Genomic DNA, 16746 nt, shown 5'->3' with positions numbered 1-16746 from the left:
CCCTGACACTTACCTAGGAGGTTTTTCCTCAGGAAGTCTGAACTCAGAAAGTTTCTTTTGGTAATAAAGACCAGCATAAATATAGTAAAATATGTGAAAATTTTTCTCTCCCCTGGAAAAAAAAAGGGGACGTATTAATAACATATTCTGGTCTTCCACACTCCAAGTAATTTACACCATTTCCTTTCTGTGCAATATATCATTCTATAGCAAATATGAATCTTCAGGCAATTAAATATGCTACATCCCAATTACAGAATAGTAATAGTGATAGGATTAGTATAGTAATTGTCACAGTGTCACAGTATCATTATTTTTATTTTTATTTTTTGCAGTTTTATAGCTTTATTTAACAATCAGTGGTTACTTCTCATCCACATTAACTGTAGATTTTTGAAAGTGTTGACAGGAATGCAGGTAACCAACTCAGAGAGCTTGTTTGGTGAATCTTCATTCTCATTACATTTTCTGGACAACCGTGCCCAGGTACTGTATGGAACATTCCTTTGGCCCAGAGAGTTTTGTTGAGTCTGGTGTCAATACGCACATCTGGAGTTCCCACCTCCTTCATTGCAAATTTCTGGATCTCTTTGAGTGCCCGAGGGGCATGCTTCTTGAAACACACTTCATGGATTTGCTTGTGAATGCTGATGATGCATTCTCTGCTCACTACCTTGTTGGTGGCAGAACGGCCCTTCTTCTCACCACCCTGCTTTGCAGGAGCCATTCTGCTGGGCCCAAGTTGGAAAGGAAGCCACAATGTCACATTATTAAACATACTTATGTTTACTCTATACAGGAGGAAGTTTTAGAGAATGGAACATTCTCTAGATAACAGCTCAGTTTACACATGTTTAAAGATCTTTTTATTCCAGCCCAAATGACTGTGCATCTGTGCCACATGCCTTCTGTTTGTAGCCCATGTTGCTTCAGAATCAGTGGTATACAGCTAAAAGAGATCAGCCAAACTCACTACTTTACTGGAGGCTCCGACAGGAAGTGGCTCACCAGTTGCACAGCAAATTAGGGAGTGGAACTGCTCCTAAACTGAGACTCTCAAATTTGTAGTCTTTCAAAATAGCATGCATCTGCCCTCCTTGCCTCCTGCTGTCCACCCTCTTTTAGGCCACCCTGGCCAGGGTCCTTTCAGATAGGTGCCACCTCTAAGTGTACTCTATGGACTGTTGTCAGCTTATAAGACAAGGACCTGGGAAGTACATGTCTAGACATTTTGTAGCAAGTGACATTGCCATGACATCTAAGAGTATGAAAATTTCTCTGATAATTCATTTCAATTATGCTTTACAAAGGTATTAGTTCACAAGGGATTGTGAATTAATGTTTTTTTAAAAAGTAGTCTGTCAGGAAAGGCAGTTTGAAAAGCCCTGCTCTGGATCCCCTTCTTTCCTCTAGAGGAAAATGGTTTCTTCTTTCAATGCCCCAGAATTCTGGCAAATCCTCACCTTGGCCAACTTAGCTCTATGGAAAGAAATCTTGTCTTCCTTCTATTCCTTGCCCCTATTTGTGACATGAGCCCCGCTCTTTTCTTTGGCTTCTCCTGGATATCCTAGTCTTCCTGTGATTGTTTATCCTGTCGAAGGTCTTCTGGTTTATTCTTATTCCTGCCCCATATTATAGATGCCCTCACTTGTCATTCCTCACTCATTTGTTCACTCAACTTACAAATGTATTGAGTGCCAGTCATGGCAGGCACTGTGCCAGATGCAAGGGATACAGGACTCAGAGGATTCATGGGCTCTGGAGCTTCCCTTCTAGTGATGGAGTTAGGTGAATAAATAAGGAATCTTGTGATGAGGACTTTGAAAGAAACAAACAAGGAGCTGAGATGAAGAACAACATTGGGGGTTAAAGGCTACTTGTGTCGAGTCAGGGAAAGACCTCTCTGAGGAAATAACACTAAGTCAAACAATGAAGTATAAAGAGGGGCCGGAAGGAGCTACAGAGAGAAGGGGAAAGCATTCCAAAGAGAGGGAGCAGAACATACACAAAGGCTCTGAATGAAATACTCATGTAGAACCAAAAGAATGCTACTGAGAAGGAGGTGGGCAGGTAGGCAGGGCCAGCCCACACCAGGACTTATTAGGAAAGAATGCAGATTTTGTTGATTAAGCAATTAGAAGTCTTTGAAGCGTTTTAAACTAGAGCCAGAGTGCACTTTAAATGTGTGACATGAGTAGATTTGTGTTGAAAAAATTACATCCAGTTGAAGGATGAAGACTAGGTTGTAAGAAGTACCAACATAGATGCGGGGAGACTAATTAGGAGGTCTAGGTGAAAGAGCGAGTGGCTTAGACAGTGATGATAGAGAACAAGAGTAAATCTAAAGATATATTTTGGATGAATGACTAAAAGAACATCCTGATAGAATGAATGAGGGTAGGGAGGGAAAGGGACCTGGAGTCTGCCTCCCAGATTTCTAACTTGAGCATCTGGTGATGGTGGCACCAGTCACTGAGACAGGAAAACCCTTACAAGGCTTTATGAACCGGTATGCCTGGTATGAATGTCACTTGTTCCTTAACCTCCGGTAAATGTGCAGGTTTTGGCTTACCCATTTTGGTCTTAGCTTCCTATAGTTTTTGTTTGTTGTTTGTTTTTGTTTTACAGATATCTCAATTCTTCTGAGCTTTGCCTACTATCATCCATTCCTAGTACAATTTCAACTTGATTTTCATCCCTGTAGCTATCCGGATTGGCTTGGTTTTGTGACAAAAACAAATATCCCAAGATCTTAGTGGCTTAACTCAACAAAGACTTACTTCTTGCTCAGAATACATCCACTGAGAACCAGTAGAGGGGTGGTGGGGGGAAGATGTGCTCATCGTTGTCACTCATGGGCCCAGGATGATGGAACAGCTACCTTCCTGCACTTTGTCAGCACTCTGGAGGGTCTTTCCATTAAGTGCCCACTTGCTAGAGTTGGTCACATGACCTCATTCACCCACAGGGTATCAAGAAGGGGAATCTTATTTTGTGCCGCAAGAGGACAGAACCAGAAAGGTTGGATGAACAGGACTTGCAGAGGTTCCATCTTCTCATCCAATGTGTTCAGTCTATCAGTGCTATCATATTGATTAAATTTAATAATAATAAATTATGGCAGCATAGGGAATGCAGTTAGCATTAATATATTGGCTAGGTGGAAAACCAAATGAGAGAGAGGGCAATTAGGGGGATCATTTTATAAACTATATAAATGTCTAACTAATGTACTGTATACTTGAAACTAATTAAAATTAAATAAATTTTAAAAAATTATTTATTACTTATGTTTTAGATTTATATTTGGTATATTACATATCATCTCATTTAATTCTCATAATAGCTCTATGAGGTCAGCTTTAATGAGTCCTTTTTGCATATGAGGAAAGTAAGGTACAAGGATATTTATATTAATAAATAACATACAATAAGTGACAAAACTGTGATTAAAACTCTCAATTATCTTTGTAAAAGACCATTTTACATTTGAACACAGAAAACTGCAGTTTCCATTCTATCAGAGATATCTCTTTCAACCTTAAAATCACCCTAATTTGGGGAGAAAGAAATAGGGGAACCTCATAAAAATTAATCAAGAAACCACAGAGAAGCTAAACTGATTATCCTTTTGTTCATTTGTTTAATTTCTTCATGTCAGTCCCTATTTTGTGAGACAACTGAAAGTGTATGATAGAAGAAGACGCTTGGATTCTTAACCCAGAGCAAGTCCTGTGGATTCTACTTGTACAATATCTCTCAGACTTGTCAAATCCTGTCTATCTTCATCTCTACCGCTACCACCTTAGTCTTGGCAAACAATCTCTCACATGGATTTGACAACAGCATCCTAACAGTCTCAACATAATACTTTTCTCCTCTAATTCATTCACCTCACTGAAGCCAGAACAATCATTTTCAAGTGCAAGTTGAGTTTTGTGATTCCTCTTCTTAAAAACGTGAAATGGCTTCCTATTGCCTTTAGAGTAAGGTTCTAAAGAGTAAGAGTCTTTAGAATAAGGTTCCTCAGCCTGGGTCTAGAGCCCTGCATGATCTGGTCTCAGTCTTATCTTTGACCCCTCTCCCTCCCCGCTTCTTCCTTCCCTCATTGGCTAACACCTGGTGATCCTCAGACCTCAGGCTAAATATCTCATACATCAGAAGCCCCTTTCTTCCTGGACTAGATTATGTGCCCTTCCTTTTCCTGTTTTACCTTCATAGCACCTTACATTGCTTCCTGGTACTTGTCACAGTTGTTCTGCATTTATGTTTATTTTTTTGTTTAATGTTTGTGATCCTTTCTGACGCCTCCCCTATCCACCACCCACTCCAAGTTCCATGAATACTGGGACCTTTTCTATTTTTTACTCTAGCGACCCCAGAAGGGAGTACAGCACTGATATACAGCAAGAATTCAATAGATAATTATGGAATAACGCATGAATGGAGCCATATTCCTGAGGAAGGAGGAAGTCTGGTGTCCTGCAATAGTAATAACAGTAGGAAGATTGGTTAACTATCTGATAAATGTATACTATACTAGGCACCTTTCAAAGGAATTTCATGTAAATAAACTCATTAATCCTCACAACAAACCCATGAGGTAGGCTCTAAGAGCATCTCCATTTCACAGATGAGGCACAGAGAGGTTAACTGACAGACCCAAGGTCACACAAGCAATGTCAGAGCCAACACTTAAACCCAGAGCAGTCCATGCCACTGATCACTATTGCTATACTGCTCTTCTTAAAACAAAATATTTTTTTCCTCTTTCAGTCTAGGGGAAAAATTAACATGTAGAATATTCTCAGTGCTTTTTTTTTTTCATAGACAAGTTTAATTTTAAGGGATCTAATGATTTCTTTCTTTCTTTCTTTCTTTCTTTTTTAAGTATCTGCAATGCTGTTAAATTCTATCTGATATAACCAACTCAGGAAAAACAGGCATGACTATCCCAAAGTACTCCCACCACAGCTGTTTGTACTCTGCTTGCAGACATCTTTTAGGTTAGAAATCACAACTTATCTTTTACTTAAATAATTTATTGCTCCTGGGGGGGCTGAGAGGAACCAACCTATCTATCGGGATGCTAAAAACAGTATAAAAATGGAGCAATTAGAATTCCCAAAACCTCTATATTGCTGAGCAAAACCACAGTGATCAAATAGTGTACCTACACTGCCTGTTTTATAACTCTGGACTTTTCAAGGAGATATTCAGAGATTCTTGCTCCCATCACAGCTCCAGTTGGTGTAAACATCATTTCCAGATACTTTCCAAAACGGCTGGAATTGTCATTGATGGCAGTGCATGCATTTCCAAAGGCTTCCACCAGGGAGTTGACTTGCAGGATTTTTTCTCTCAAGGTCTGATTATTGGCCTGTGCCAAACACAGAACAGTTACAAGTAGCCTCCGGAAACATTAATTCAGCAAATTTACCAGGCACCCCTCCCTGCCCGCAGAATTCACATTATCCTTTTGGGAAGAATTGCATTTGGGGGAATTAGCATCAACCACCAGCATTGTGTTCTCAGATGAGCAACTCCTCCATGCATAGGCATCAGATGTTTTTAAGTCCAGACGCACTTCACATAAGATCTTTGACAGATAAAATGCCTAAACCATTAGAAAGAATTTTAAATAGAGAGAGCCCATAACTTTTCTCAGTTATTCATTATAATATTCATAAACCTGTTCTGAAAAAATATTTCTTAAAATCTTTCTTAGTCTCATAATACACTAATTCTGAGTATAAGTAACTGGTAGACCATTTTTTAAGTCATTCCTTCAATGTCCATATCACCAAGCTGAAAATTTTTATTTCTCTCAACTTTTGCCCAAAGATTTCTATTTTCCAATTCTTTAACCACTTTAGTGGCTCTCCCTGCCCCTGTTCCTAATGTTTAACAACTTTTACTACTTAATGGCTAAATGTTTACATTATATTAAAAGCATACAAAATTAACTGCCAATAATCTGGTAAATTCATGCTGGCATTATTTTCCTCACTACGTGAAAGAAAGATGGCATGCTGACATCTTATGAGGCCTGGCTATCAGGAGGCAAGCATAATAAAGGTGGAATGTTTTTATATAACCATTAAAAAAATGTATTTTCATCATTTGTGCATTTATGCAGTTAGTCTGCAGAAACTTCTAGCCACAATACATAATACAGGAATCAATACCTTTCCCAAGAAAGTCAAATGCTGAACAATCAGGTGGGCGCTTTCTGTCTTCCCAGAGCCACTTTCTCCGCTGATGACAATGCACTGACACAGAAAATGGAGTGTTGGTGAGAAATTCATAGCACAGTAAACACCCTGTGTGTTCAGCTATGGCTTTCACATAACATCCACTGCTGTGCACCTTAATTTTTCACTCAGCAATATACCTTAGGAATCTTTCCTTTTCAGTACATCAATAACTTCTTCAATGCATAGATGTACCATCACCTATTTAACCAGTCCTATAAGGATAGACACTTGAGTTTTTTTCCTTTCGTTATTACAAACAATATTGCAATAAATAACTCTGTCAAAGGTAGTTGTATTTATGTGTAGGTTCATCTGTAGAATAAATTCCTAGAAACGAGGTTGTTGCATCAAAAGGTATATACATTTGTATAACTGATAGATAGCACCAAGTTGCCTTCCTAAGGACTGTACCAGTCTATGAAAGTGCCTGTTCTCCCATAGCTCTACCAGAGTCTGTTGGATTTTTGCCAATCTGATAGGCAAAAAATGATATCTCAGTGTAGTTTTAATTTTTCATTTCTTGTATTATGAGTGAGGTTAGGCATTACTTCATATATGTTTAAAGTCATTCACATTTTCTTTTCTCATGACAAGTCCATATTCTTTACCTATTCTTTTTTGTACTTGACCTTTTTATCATTCATTTCTAGAAGCTCTTTATGAATAAAGGAGATTAGTGGGTACAGTATAATAAAAACAATTTGGTATTTATCTCTGGTTCCTGGCACAGAGCTCCTAAAGCCCTCAATTTCCTGAATGATATAGGAGTGATAGAAACATCTTCTGTTATTCACAAACAAATCCCTTTCTATAAAACCTAACTGCTAACCACTTGAACCAAGTGGTTCAAGATGGAGCCCAAGACAGCTTCAGGAGGGGTCTGGTCACAAGAAAGACCAAACCCATAATTAGAGGGTGGGAATTTTCAGCCTCGTCATCCCAACTTCTGGGAAAGGAAGAGGGGCTAGAGATTGGCTCAGTCATAAAAACTTTTGAACAACAAGATTCAGAGAGCTTCTGGTATGAACATGTGTGGGTGCTGGGAGAGGGGCATGAAGGCATGAAAACTTTGCCCACCCCCTCCCTACATCTTGCCCTCTGAATTTCTTCTATTTGGTTGTTCCTGAATTGTATTCTTTACAATAAACCAGTAAATGTAAGTCAAGTGTTTTCCTGAGTTCTGCAAGTCATTCTAGTGAATTATCAAACCTGAAGGGGGTTGTGGGAATTCCTGAATTTGTAGTCAGCCAGGCAGAAGTGTGGGTAACCTAGTTGCCTCATTTGCAGCTGGCGTCTGAAGTGGGGACAGTCTTGTGGGACTGAAACCTGAACTTGTGAGGTCTGTGTTAACTCTTGGTAGTTAGTGTCAGAATTGAATGGAATTGAGTCGTTGGACATCCAGTTGGCGTTGAAGAATTGGAGAATGGGTTGGAGTTGGAAAAGATACAATATTTAGTATCAGAAGTGGTGTTAGAAAAACAACAACATGGTAGGGCAATTTCTGAACTTGAGAAACACATATATCTCTTTTCATTTACTTGTTCTCTATGAACTATACAGATACTTCACAAGTCTCCGAGAAAGGTAAGAATTTGGAGGAGCCAAGTTTCTAATCTATAGTGATTCTATGTACTTCATTTTGTAAGTTGCGCTGTTATAATTTTATCTATTCCTCAACACACCGAAAGCAGGGATTTCACAGTCTCAGGAAATATACACACAATAATTCTCTCATAAAATTTCCTACCAGATTAGACTCTTTCTACTTTAACAGGTTTTGTTTTTGTTTTTGTTTTGTTTTGTTTTGTTTTAATGCCTACAGCACCTGGTATTCCTAGGTGGTCTCCCATCCAAGTACTAAGCAGGCCCGACCCTGCTTAGCTTCTGAGATCAGACAAGATTGGGCACGTTCAGGATGGCATAGCCATAGACAGATTCTTCCTATTTTAAACAGAATACAGACACAAAGGAAAACATATATATTAAAAGTAAAGGAAGGGTCAAAGGTTGGATATGCCACCACCGTGAACTGGAAGTCCAGAAAGTTAAAACACATAGGTCAGCTTTGTGTTTTAATTGAGCACTAAGTAGATTTGTTCAGTCTTTACCCAATCCATCACAATTTCTCAGCAACTAAACAGTGTGGTGCATGACCATTGTCAACCTATGATCAGTATTTCACATAAAAAGGACTTGACCATGAAAATTCTGAGACCTTAATAGAATGCAATTTCATTTTTCATTCTATGTCCTGTTTTTATTATAATCATTGCCATGTAATCAGGTTTGTATTACTCTATTTCTCAGATTCACATTAGATATATCCTTATTATACTTAATCAGGGAAAATGAATGCTCTTGATGTGAATGTTTCACGTTATTTGAAAAGAGTTTTCACGTTTTTCTGCTTCTCTGGTTTTTTCACTCTTACTATTCACCAAGCTACTATTTCCTTGGGTTAGTAGCAGAAACCAGAATGGAAAGTTTTCAGGAAGACTTAAGAGGTGCAGAGGAAGACAGAACATACTGACTTGGTAGAAAAGGAAGGTGACTTCTTACCTGGTCTTTGCTGAAAGTAACCATGCATTGGTAAGCAGCATCTGCTGATGCAAATATGTGAGGGGGATTCGAGGCACGTTTCATTCCATGATAAAGTCTGGAAAACTGAAGAATAAAATAATTAATTTAAGGGACACTTCTAACGTTCCACTGAATCTTCTAATGCTCTAATACCTGTTGCCCATGAAACCAAGGCTTTGTCACTTGTCAGGGAATTGTAGCATTGGGAAGGCTGTAGAGCTCAGGTTCTCAATTCTATAGTCCTGATTTCAAATCCTGGTTCCTCACTTGCTGCCTTCATTAACTCATGCAAGGGAGTGAACTTCACTATATTGTCTCCTCGTGTGCTAAATAGGCTTAATACTAGTACCTTTCTGACAGGGTTGTGAGAAATAAACAAGGTAACTCAATCCCGGCATGTAGTAAGCACTAAATGAGTATTAGTTTTCCTTCCTATATCTTACTTTAAAAAGTTACCCCCAAAATGTAAGAATTCCATTTGTGTTGCATTATTATCTGCAGTTTGGGGTGGCACAATTTTACTCACTTTTCCCTTCTTTTCATTTTCCCTTGTGATTTTTAATTTCTTATTAAGCAACATGCTCTTAAAGCATCCCTTACCTGTGGAGAGTATATGCTTAGATTCTGGAAGGGGTTTAAGGCAATCAAGATGTCTCCAACATATGTGTAAATCAGCAAGTCCACATAACGCTTCTGCAACTGATGAATAATTGTATCCTAAGAATAGGATAAATGGCATTGAAAGTAAACATTATTTCTAATCAAGAGAGAGATTCTAACAATACCAATAAACTTATTCTACAAGAATATTTTTCTCTAAAAGATGAAAGTAGTCAATTTAAATCATACACTGACACTAATGATCCTAAATGCAGATATTTGCCTTGCAAGAAGAAAAAAATAGGAATATGCTGAAAGAATTAGGTCCACTTGGGGCTTGCTAAAAGACACTGAATATCCAGCAAAGGTATTACTTGATATTATGAAAAACTTATCTCAACCAATGAAGATGTTCTATTAGAATTTGACTTAGTAGGTCATTCCTACTGATAAAGTACTGACAAAATAGTAACTTCAGTTCTCAAATCATTGTGCTTAAAATTTATATGGTGGGAATATAGAATTGAACATTTTTATATTATACTTTAGTGATTCGTGTATTGCAGTTAAGGGTCTCCAGAGTTAGAAGCAGGAGAAGCAGGTCTAGTGCAATTAACAGCTCTATTAAACATGTAAATTTTAAATGAGGATTATCACACTTTTCAAATTTAGAATTCAAGCTATATTAACTTCACTATTTCCCTAAATGAAGCTCCTCTTTACAAAGAACAAACAACTATCTTAATTTAAGGGTTAAATTGTACTCTTCTTTAAACAGAAAATAATATTCACCTGATACATTTAAGTCTACAACATAAGGTGCTTTATTGAAAAACTCTAAATTCTTTCTCTTCATGATTTAGGACATTTGGGGGAACATGAAAGAACACAGCACAGGATATCACAGCAACCAATGCTCCTTAAGCTGCACCAAGGCTATATAAACATTAAATTTTCAAGTAATTTAGGAAAATAGGGTCTACAACAGAAAGGTCAGACCATTTACATGAAACAAATGTCATCAGTGAGAATTGTCTACTAAATATTTAGTACCTCGTCCAGGACCTCTAGATTCACCAAATCATCTTCAAGGCAGTATTTTTCGGCATCTTCCACATGATAAGGTCTTCCGGTGTGCATCCTTTCACGCCTAGAACTTTATCCAGAGAATATTAGCACTAAGACAGTACATATTGTAGCAGGAAATGGGCAATGAGAATGACTCATTGCAGTCTTATCGCATGACATGTTCAGAGACTTCAGAGACAGGGACAGGAAGAGCAAGTCCAGTCCAGGTTCCTAAGGTCTCTCCCAGTCCCTGTAGGGCTCCCCGGGGTAAGGTGAGCTCCAGAGCTCAAGCCTGTTTCTACCGCAGAGTGGACGTATCACCACATGGGTGCATCTACTACTTATATCTGCTTTTCTTAAATGCCAATCACAGCACTTTCTCACATTTTTTTCTGTTCAGTGTCAGGCATATGATTCTCATTGGGGTACCTCTCTTAAGGTCCCCTCAGGCTATCCGTCGGTACCACCCCAAACTTTTTGAGAAATTTTTAAAATTACAGAAAACTTCAGAGACTAATGTAGCAAATACTAATGAATTGATAAATGCTTATATTTTATTTATTTGAAATCTCTTTGGGACCCATGTTTCATCCCCTTTCCTGAGTAACCACCATTTTGTGGGTATCCCTCCAGTCTATTTTTAAATAGTGATCATACACATATAGGTACCATAAACAATATATGGATTCTGTATGTTTAATTGTAAAAATGATATACTGTAGGTTTCATTCTGAAATTTTGCTTTTTTTCCATTCAACATTATGATTTCTCTTGATAGAGAGATAGATCAGTATTTCAAGTATTTCAGTCACTTTAATCACTTGGTAATATTACATCATATAAATATGTACCAATTTATTTACCCAGTCCTATATTGATAAATATTTAGGCTGATTCCAATTTTTTGCTATTAGAAACAAAGCAGTATCGTTATGTTCATCCCCTTGTTTATATATGTGAGATTTTCTCTTGCTGGAGATGGGGGATGGGGTGGGGTGAGGGAGAGGGTGTTCACCAGACATTTAAAAAACTCGGTTGGCAATTAACACCAGTCCCCTTTGGCATACTAAAATACAGTTCTTTAAGGTATAAAATTAATTCAAGGTCAAAGTAGGCCTTCCCACAATTCCCTTCATAAGCTTATCACTACTCAATGTGGTATAGGGAGAGCACTGGCCTAAAAGTTAAGAGCTCTTGGTCTTAGTTCCAGGCTTGTGAGTAATGTGGTATGGGCCACTCAGCAAATCCCTTAACGACCAGCATGTTAGTTTTCTTCATCTATAAATAGAACATTCACGATTGGTCTGTCACACAGGTGGCTGTGAAAGCAAATACAATCATAGATACAAAAATGCAAAAGGGTTGAAAAAAGATACCAAGTACTATTCTTCTGTCCTTGTCAAAATTTGGAATCAATAATTTGCACTAGAGAGCACCACTAACTAAACAAAATCACATGTGAAATGTCCTCCCAGGTACTATAAATTTATCAGCAAAGAGGCATCATTGCATGGTTATTCCCTATCACCTGTACGTCCACAATCATCACAGCTTTAAAGGATAGAGTTCTATCCTGCCAGGTCCCAGAAGCTGGCTTTACTGAACGTTTTCCTGTAAGCATCATGTAGGAGGCATGGTGCCCTGATGTACACTCTATCCCTTGCTACACACATTTCACCAAAGTAGGTAAAAAAAGGAAGAATCAAACTGAACAGCTCTGCATATTGAGTCTTGAGTTTATAATACAATGGAAATGGGCAAAGAAAACACTGACCTTTTTTCTCTTCCTGCCTATTACATTAAATGTTATTTTCTAATCATCATCACTGATAGATTTGAAGAAGGGGTATTTGAAGCATGGTATTAGTCATCTCTAGTGCTAGAACCCATTTTGCTGCTAATTCATATAAAGGTCCAAAGTAGATGAAGCTAAATTTTACTTAATAAAATCAAATTTATAACCTAACGCTTTTTATTATTAAACAGAACGGTTTATTCATCTGTGTTCTAACATATTAGTGATGTCAAAGATTGGTTCAAAATATATTTTTTTTATTAAAACTTAGAGCTGCTGCCTGCTTCTAGCTAACCACTTTGCTAAATAAAACAGCAGGAGGGTACATATTTCGGGCCAAATCCTCCTCACATAAAACCTAAACGTTTTTTTATCTTTAAGTTTATCATAAAACAAAATATTGCAACACATTTTTATAAATTATTAAATCTTTGTTATATTAAATTCAGTTAATTTATCTCCTTCCTAAACTTTTAGCTTTCAACTGTATGAAAAGGGCTGTGTTAGAGTTTATTGTACACATCTTTTGACAAAGAAAACCAGGAATTTAAAAAATCATGCACAGCTCTGGTTCTCGTCAGGGTGGAGTAAACACTCCTCTCTGTCTCCCCACTAAGTACCTTGGACAGAACGCATGGGAATTTGAGAAGTAAATGGTAGCAGGGAGGTTGGGGAAATCAGAATTCAAGATACACTGAATCAATGGTAAGCTTCCTAGGGATTCTTTTTTAAAAAAAAACTCCGGTAACTCCTGGCTTGGACTTAAAGGCAGCCCGAATTGCATGCAGGGATGCTAAGCTTCATGCTGGATGACATTTTTATAGGCAACTAAAAATGAAAGCACTGACAAAACTTCATGTGCAATATCACAAATGAATAAACTCTAGTAGAAAGTTGTTGAGTTTCAGTATGAACATATACAAAGAAATGCCACCAGGATAGAAATGGTTATCTTTTGAACTCTGTTGCAGACTGCCTGTATGTCAATCTATCTATCTCACAGATTTAGCCTCCAGGTATCATGCAGATGCTATCTTCAAATCTAAGCTGGGTTCTCACAAAAATTTCCTCTGACAATATTTTATAAACAACAAACAACTTTTAAAAGGTTTTATCTGCTGCTATTAGCTATGCATGACCTCTTCCCATGTGAACAGGCAATCAAATTCCTCAAAATTATCTGCTCCCCAAATGAAGCTGGCAATTTAGAAGTTAATGTAGATACAAGGTGTTTCCACTCTGATAAAGACCACTTCATTTTCTCAACTAGTGAAAACTTATCTGCTAGCCCTCTCTGCCTTTCCCAACTAATGTTCTTCTGAAACTGCTGCCTGATTCACTTCCCTGCTTTGGCTATGAGATTCAGATAGTCTCTCGAAAAGAAAAAATTATTTCAACTTTTAACTCTTTATATTTATATTATCCTAGATGACATATACTTACAAAAAGTGTTATATTGTTTTATATTTGTCTATTTTTAGTTTAAATTAATCAAAATAAATTTGGTTTAAATTTTCTTGAGTTAAATATGTCACTAGCAACGACCAACTTAAATTCCTTTTAAATTTACATGCTCCATCTAGTGCCTTACTTGAGAATAGCACCTATTATCAATTTTTGCTGAAGAATTCCTTGTTTAATGTGAAAAATTACAGTGCAAAAACAATGGCAGACCATCTAGGTGTGACACCATTCTACCAAGAGTCAAATATGGGTAGAGATAGACGCCACTTAGATAACTTTAACTACATGAGCTCTATCTTGACCTGGAACTTAAGCTTATATCTATCAAACATCACAATATATAGAGTAAAAAGATAGAAGAATTATTTGGGTGGAAACCACTATAGTATCTTTGATTTTGTTTTTTGTTTTTGTTTTCATCTAAGCATGGTTTTGGCCAGAATTCCAATAAATCAGCATCTTATCATCAAGCATATTAAACAGTATTTGATATACCCACCTTCTCTAGGCAGCAAGAATCAAGGACACCAGCAGAAAATTATATATGAATTTGTTCACTCAGTTATAGACATAGATATAGATAGATAGCAGATACTCATTATAACAGGATGTGGACTTATTTCTTTCTTGTCTGTTAGGAGGACCGGAGGACGTTTAACCTCCTATGTGTCCAGCATCTTCAGCACTTGATGATGTATCATTCAGAAGTCATTCATTTATGCAAGAGCCCAGTAACCTGTCAGTGTATGTAATATGATGTCTGTGCATGCACGTGTGTGTGTGTGTGTGTGTGTGTGTGTCCATCCTTATAGGTAAAAGAGGAAGTGGGTGAACAAGGCTTAGCAGGAAAAGCTCAGCAGTTAAACAGAGAAAAATCTGTTTTTAAAGGTCACTGCTGCAGGTTGAAAAGAAATCAGAAAAGCTGAGGTTTTTGTTTCCATCAGCCTCAGGCAAATTACAAGGGTAGAATCAAACTCCATTCAACGGAGCAGAAAACAATCAGCAACTTACTTCTTCTACCAAGTAATACTTAGAGTAGACCCTTGGCATTTAAGGGCTTAACATCTGTGGTTTCAGCTAGTCTCAAGCCACCTGCAGGGAAATGACATGCTGGATCTTGTAATTTTACTGAGGCTTGCTGTTGAGTACTTGATGCGAAGGCGGCAGGGGGTCACAGTGCTGCTAACCCAGTACCTTCTCTGCCTCCACTCTCATTCCAGACAGTATTTTTGCTCTTTTCCCACTAACACTTGTAAAGTGATTTAAAAAGCATGTTTCCACCTCTACTCTGAACTGTAATGGTGACATGGCATACCAGATGACGTCAATGAATTCAGGGATTTGCAGAACTGGTTTAGGGGAAAAGTCCTTCTCAAGGTCAAGGAAACGAGAGCTGTTGTAAAGGAAATGGCCAAACTGCTCAAAAGTATCTCTGACAGGTTAAGTAAAAATGCAGCGGAATTTTAGGGCTGCTTAACCTCTATTGAGAGAGTAAGCCTTGAATTCATAACCTTTCTACTGTACCTGAATCAAATATGGAAAAATTGTAAACTACTGGGAAAACAAGGTCAAATGGTTTCACTCATACACTATAATCAGCATTGAGAAAAGGTATCAGATCTCAAATTGCACAATACCACTTCTGCACAGGCACCTCATATATATATTATATGAAACGGAACTGGATCACAGCCTGGCTTCCCCAAAACTGCACCACTCAGAAGATCTGGAATGCCTATTCCCAGAAGAGGTGAGATGGGGCCTCACCACTCAAGCCTTTCTTCATGTACAGTGCAGCTTCTGCTCTATTATGAACAATAGATGATTCCTAGCCTTATTCTCGAATATTCATTTATTTCCTCATCATAACCGAAATGGACTCCTTCCCCATAACACTCTTGTCCTGGCTCCACCTTCCATCCACTCGCTGTGAGGGGGAAGTGGAAGGGGACATCCTCCTTGCTCCCCTCTGCCCTTTTTTATCAATTGTTCTCCCAAACCAATATCGCCCTATTGAAAAATTCACATCACCTTCTTATACCATCTTTTTGAGAACTTGACCCCTGTTTTCCTTTCTCTCTACTTCTTCCCCTGATATCAGTCTCTAGTTTTCCCACCCCCCACCAATCCCTTTAATTTTCTTCACATACTGATCTCAGGGTTCTTCGACTTGTCAACTCTTTAAAAACGTTTATTTCTATTCCGCTGAAGTTGTTCGCAAGTTTAGCTATAACTACTTCCCAATTCTCTCAAAAGTTCCAAAGATCTCAGTTCTACAATCCCATTTTTCACCATCCTCTCACTGAATCTGCTCTTTGTCTTCATTGTAACTGCCAGTCCCCTGACCCTGACTCGAAGTCAATCATCCACTTCTGGCTTTACGTTCTTCCATACCCCAAAAGACCCCAAGGAAACTCTCCTTGATTCCTTTGTCCCCCTATGATGTCTATCCAAGCCAGTTTTAGGCTTGAAGAAGACCACAGTATCAGATTTCTCTACTCCTACTCCTTGTGGCTAAAGATTGCTAGAGATGATATACGGGAAAGGTGGTAGTGGTGGTGTCAAATACTCTCCTGAATGCTCTACATGCATGATCTTAAACACTGATTGACTTCACTACAATGAAATGCTATTCAATTAAGCTCCACTTGGGTTTTCTGTGCTATTGAGAATTCATTGTTTCCATTTTTAATGGACTCTTTATCCGATTCTTCATTGTGGTCATTTCAAAGACTTCCCTGCAGTCTACAGCCCACTCCCAACTCTGAGACCTCCTTACTTAGTTTTTTGGAAAGACAAAGATCACTCAACATGAGTTTCCTCATAGTATCTCCTCTGCCCCTGCTCCCCATCCACCACTCCTCAAATTTTCTGAGTATTTTCATCTAACTTTTCTGGGTCTTTCCCAACCTAGGGATTCTTTCTATTGCCCTCTCTCTCGCGCTCTCTCTCTCTCTCTCTCTCTCTCTCTCTCTCTCTTCG

The 16746-nt window shown here is 38.1% G+C and overlaps 1 protein-coding gene and 2 pseudogenes across 1 annotated transcript in view; all 3 read right to left on the bottom strand.

Annotated features, from left to right (window-relative positions):
- MYO3B (myosin IIIB) overlaps window positions 1-16746 on the bottom strand; it is a 361097-nt gene that overhangs the window by 189533 nt on the left and 154818 nt on the right. The window contains exons 11-16 of the mRNA XM_039855816.1: window positions 10491-10593; window positions 9438-9554; window positions 8817-8921; window positions 6189-6272; window positions 5178-5380; window positions 14-112 (exon numbers count right to left, since the gene is read on the bottom strand). Coding sequence (XP_039711750.1) covers window positions 14-112; window positions 5178-5380; window positions 6189-6272; window positions 8817-8921; window positions 9438-9554; window positions 10491-10593 — 711 coding nt within the window. The remainder of the gene's footprint in view (window positions 1-13; window positions 113-5177; window positions 5381-6188; window positions 6273-8816; window positions 8922-9437; window positions 9555-10490; window positions 10594-16746) is intronic.
- Window positions 357-854, bottom strand: LOC120597098 (60S ribosomal protein L31-like; annotated as a pseudogene).
- Window positions 8071-8189, bottom strand: LOC120597313 (uncharacterized; annotated as a pseudogene).

Source organism: Pteropus medius, unplaced genomic scaffold (genome assembly GCF_902729225.1).
Source record: "Pteropus medius unplaced genomic scaffold, Ma_sr-lr_union100, whole genome shotgun sequence".
In the NCBI taxonomy this organism is placed as follows: domain Eukaryota; kingdom Metazoa; phylum Chordata; class Mammalia; order Chiroptera; family Pteropodidae; genus Pteropus; species Pteropus medius.
This window is presented reverse-complemented; position numbering and strand designations above follow the sequence as displayed.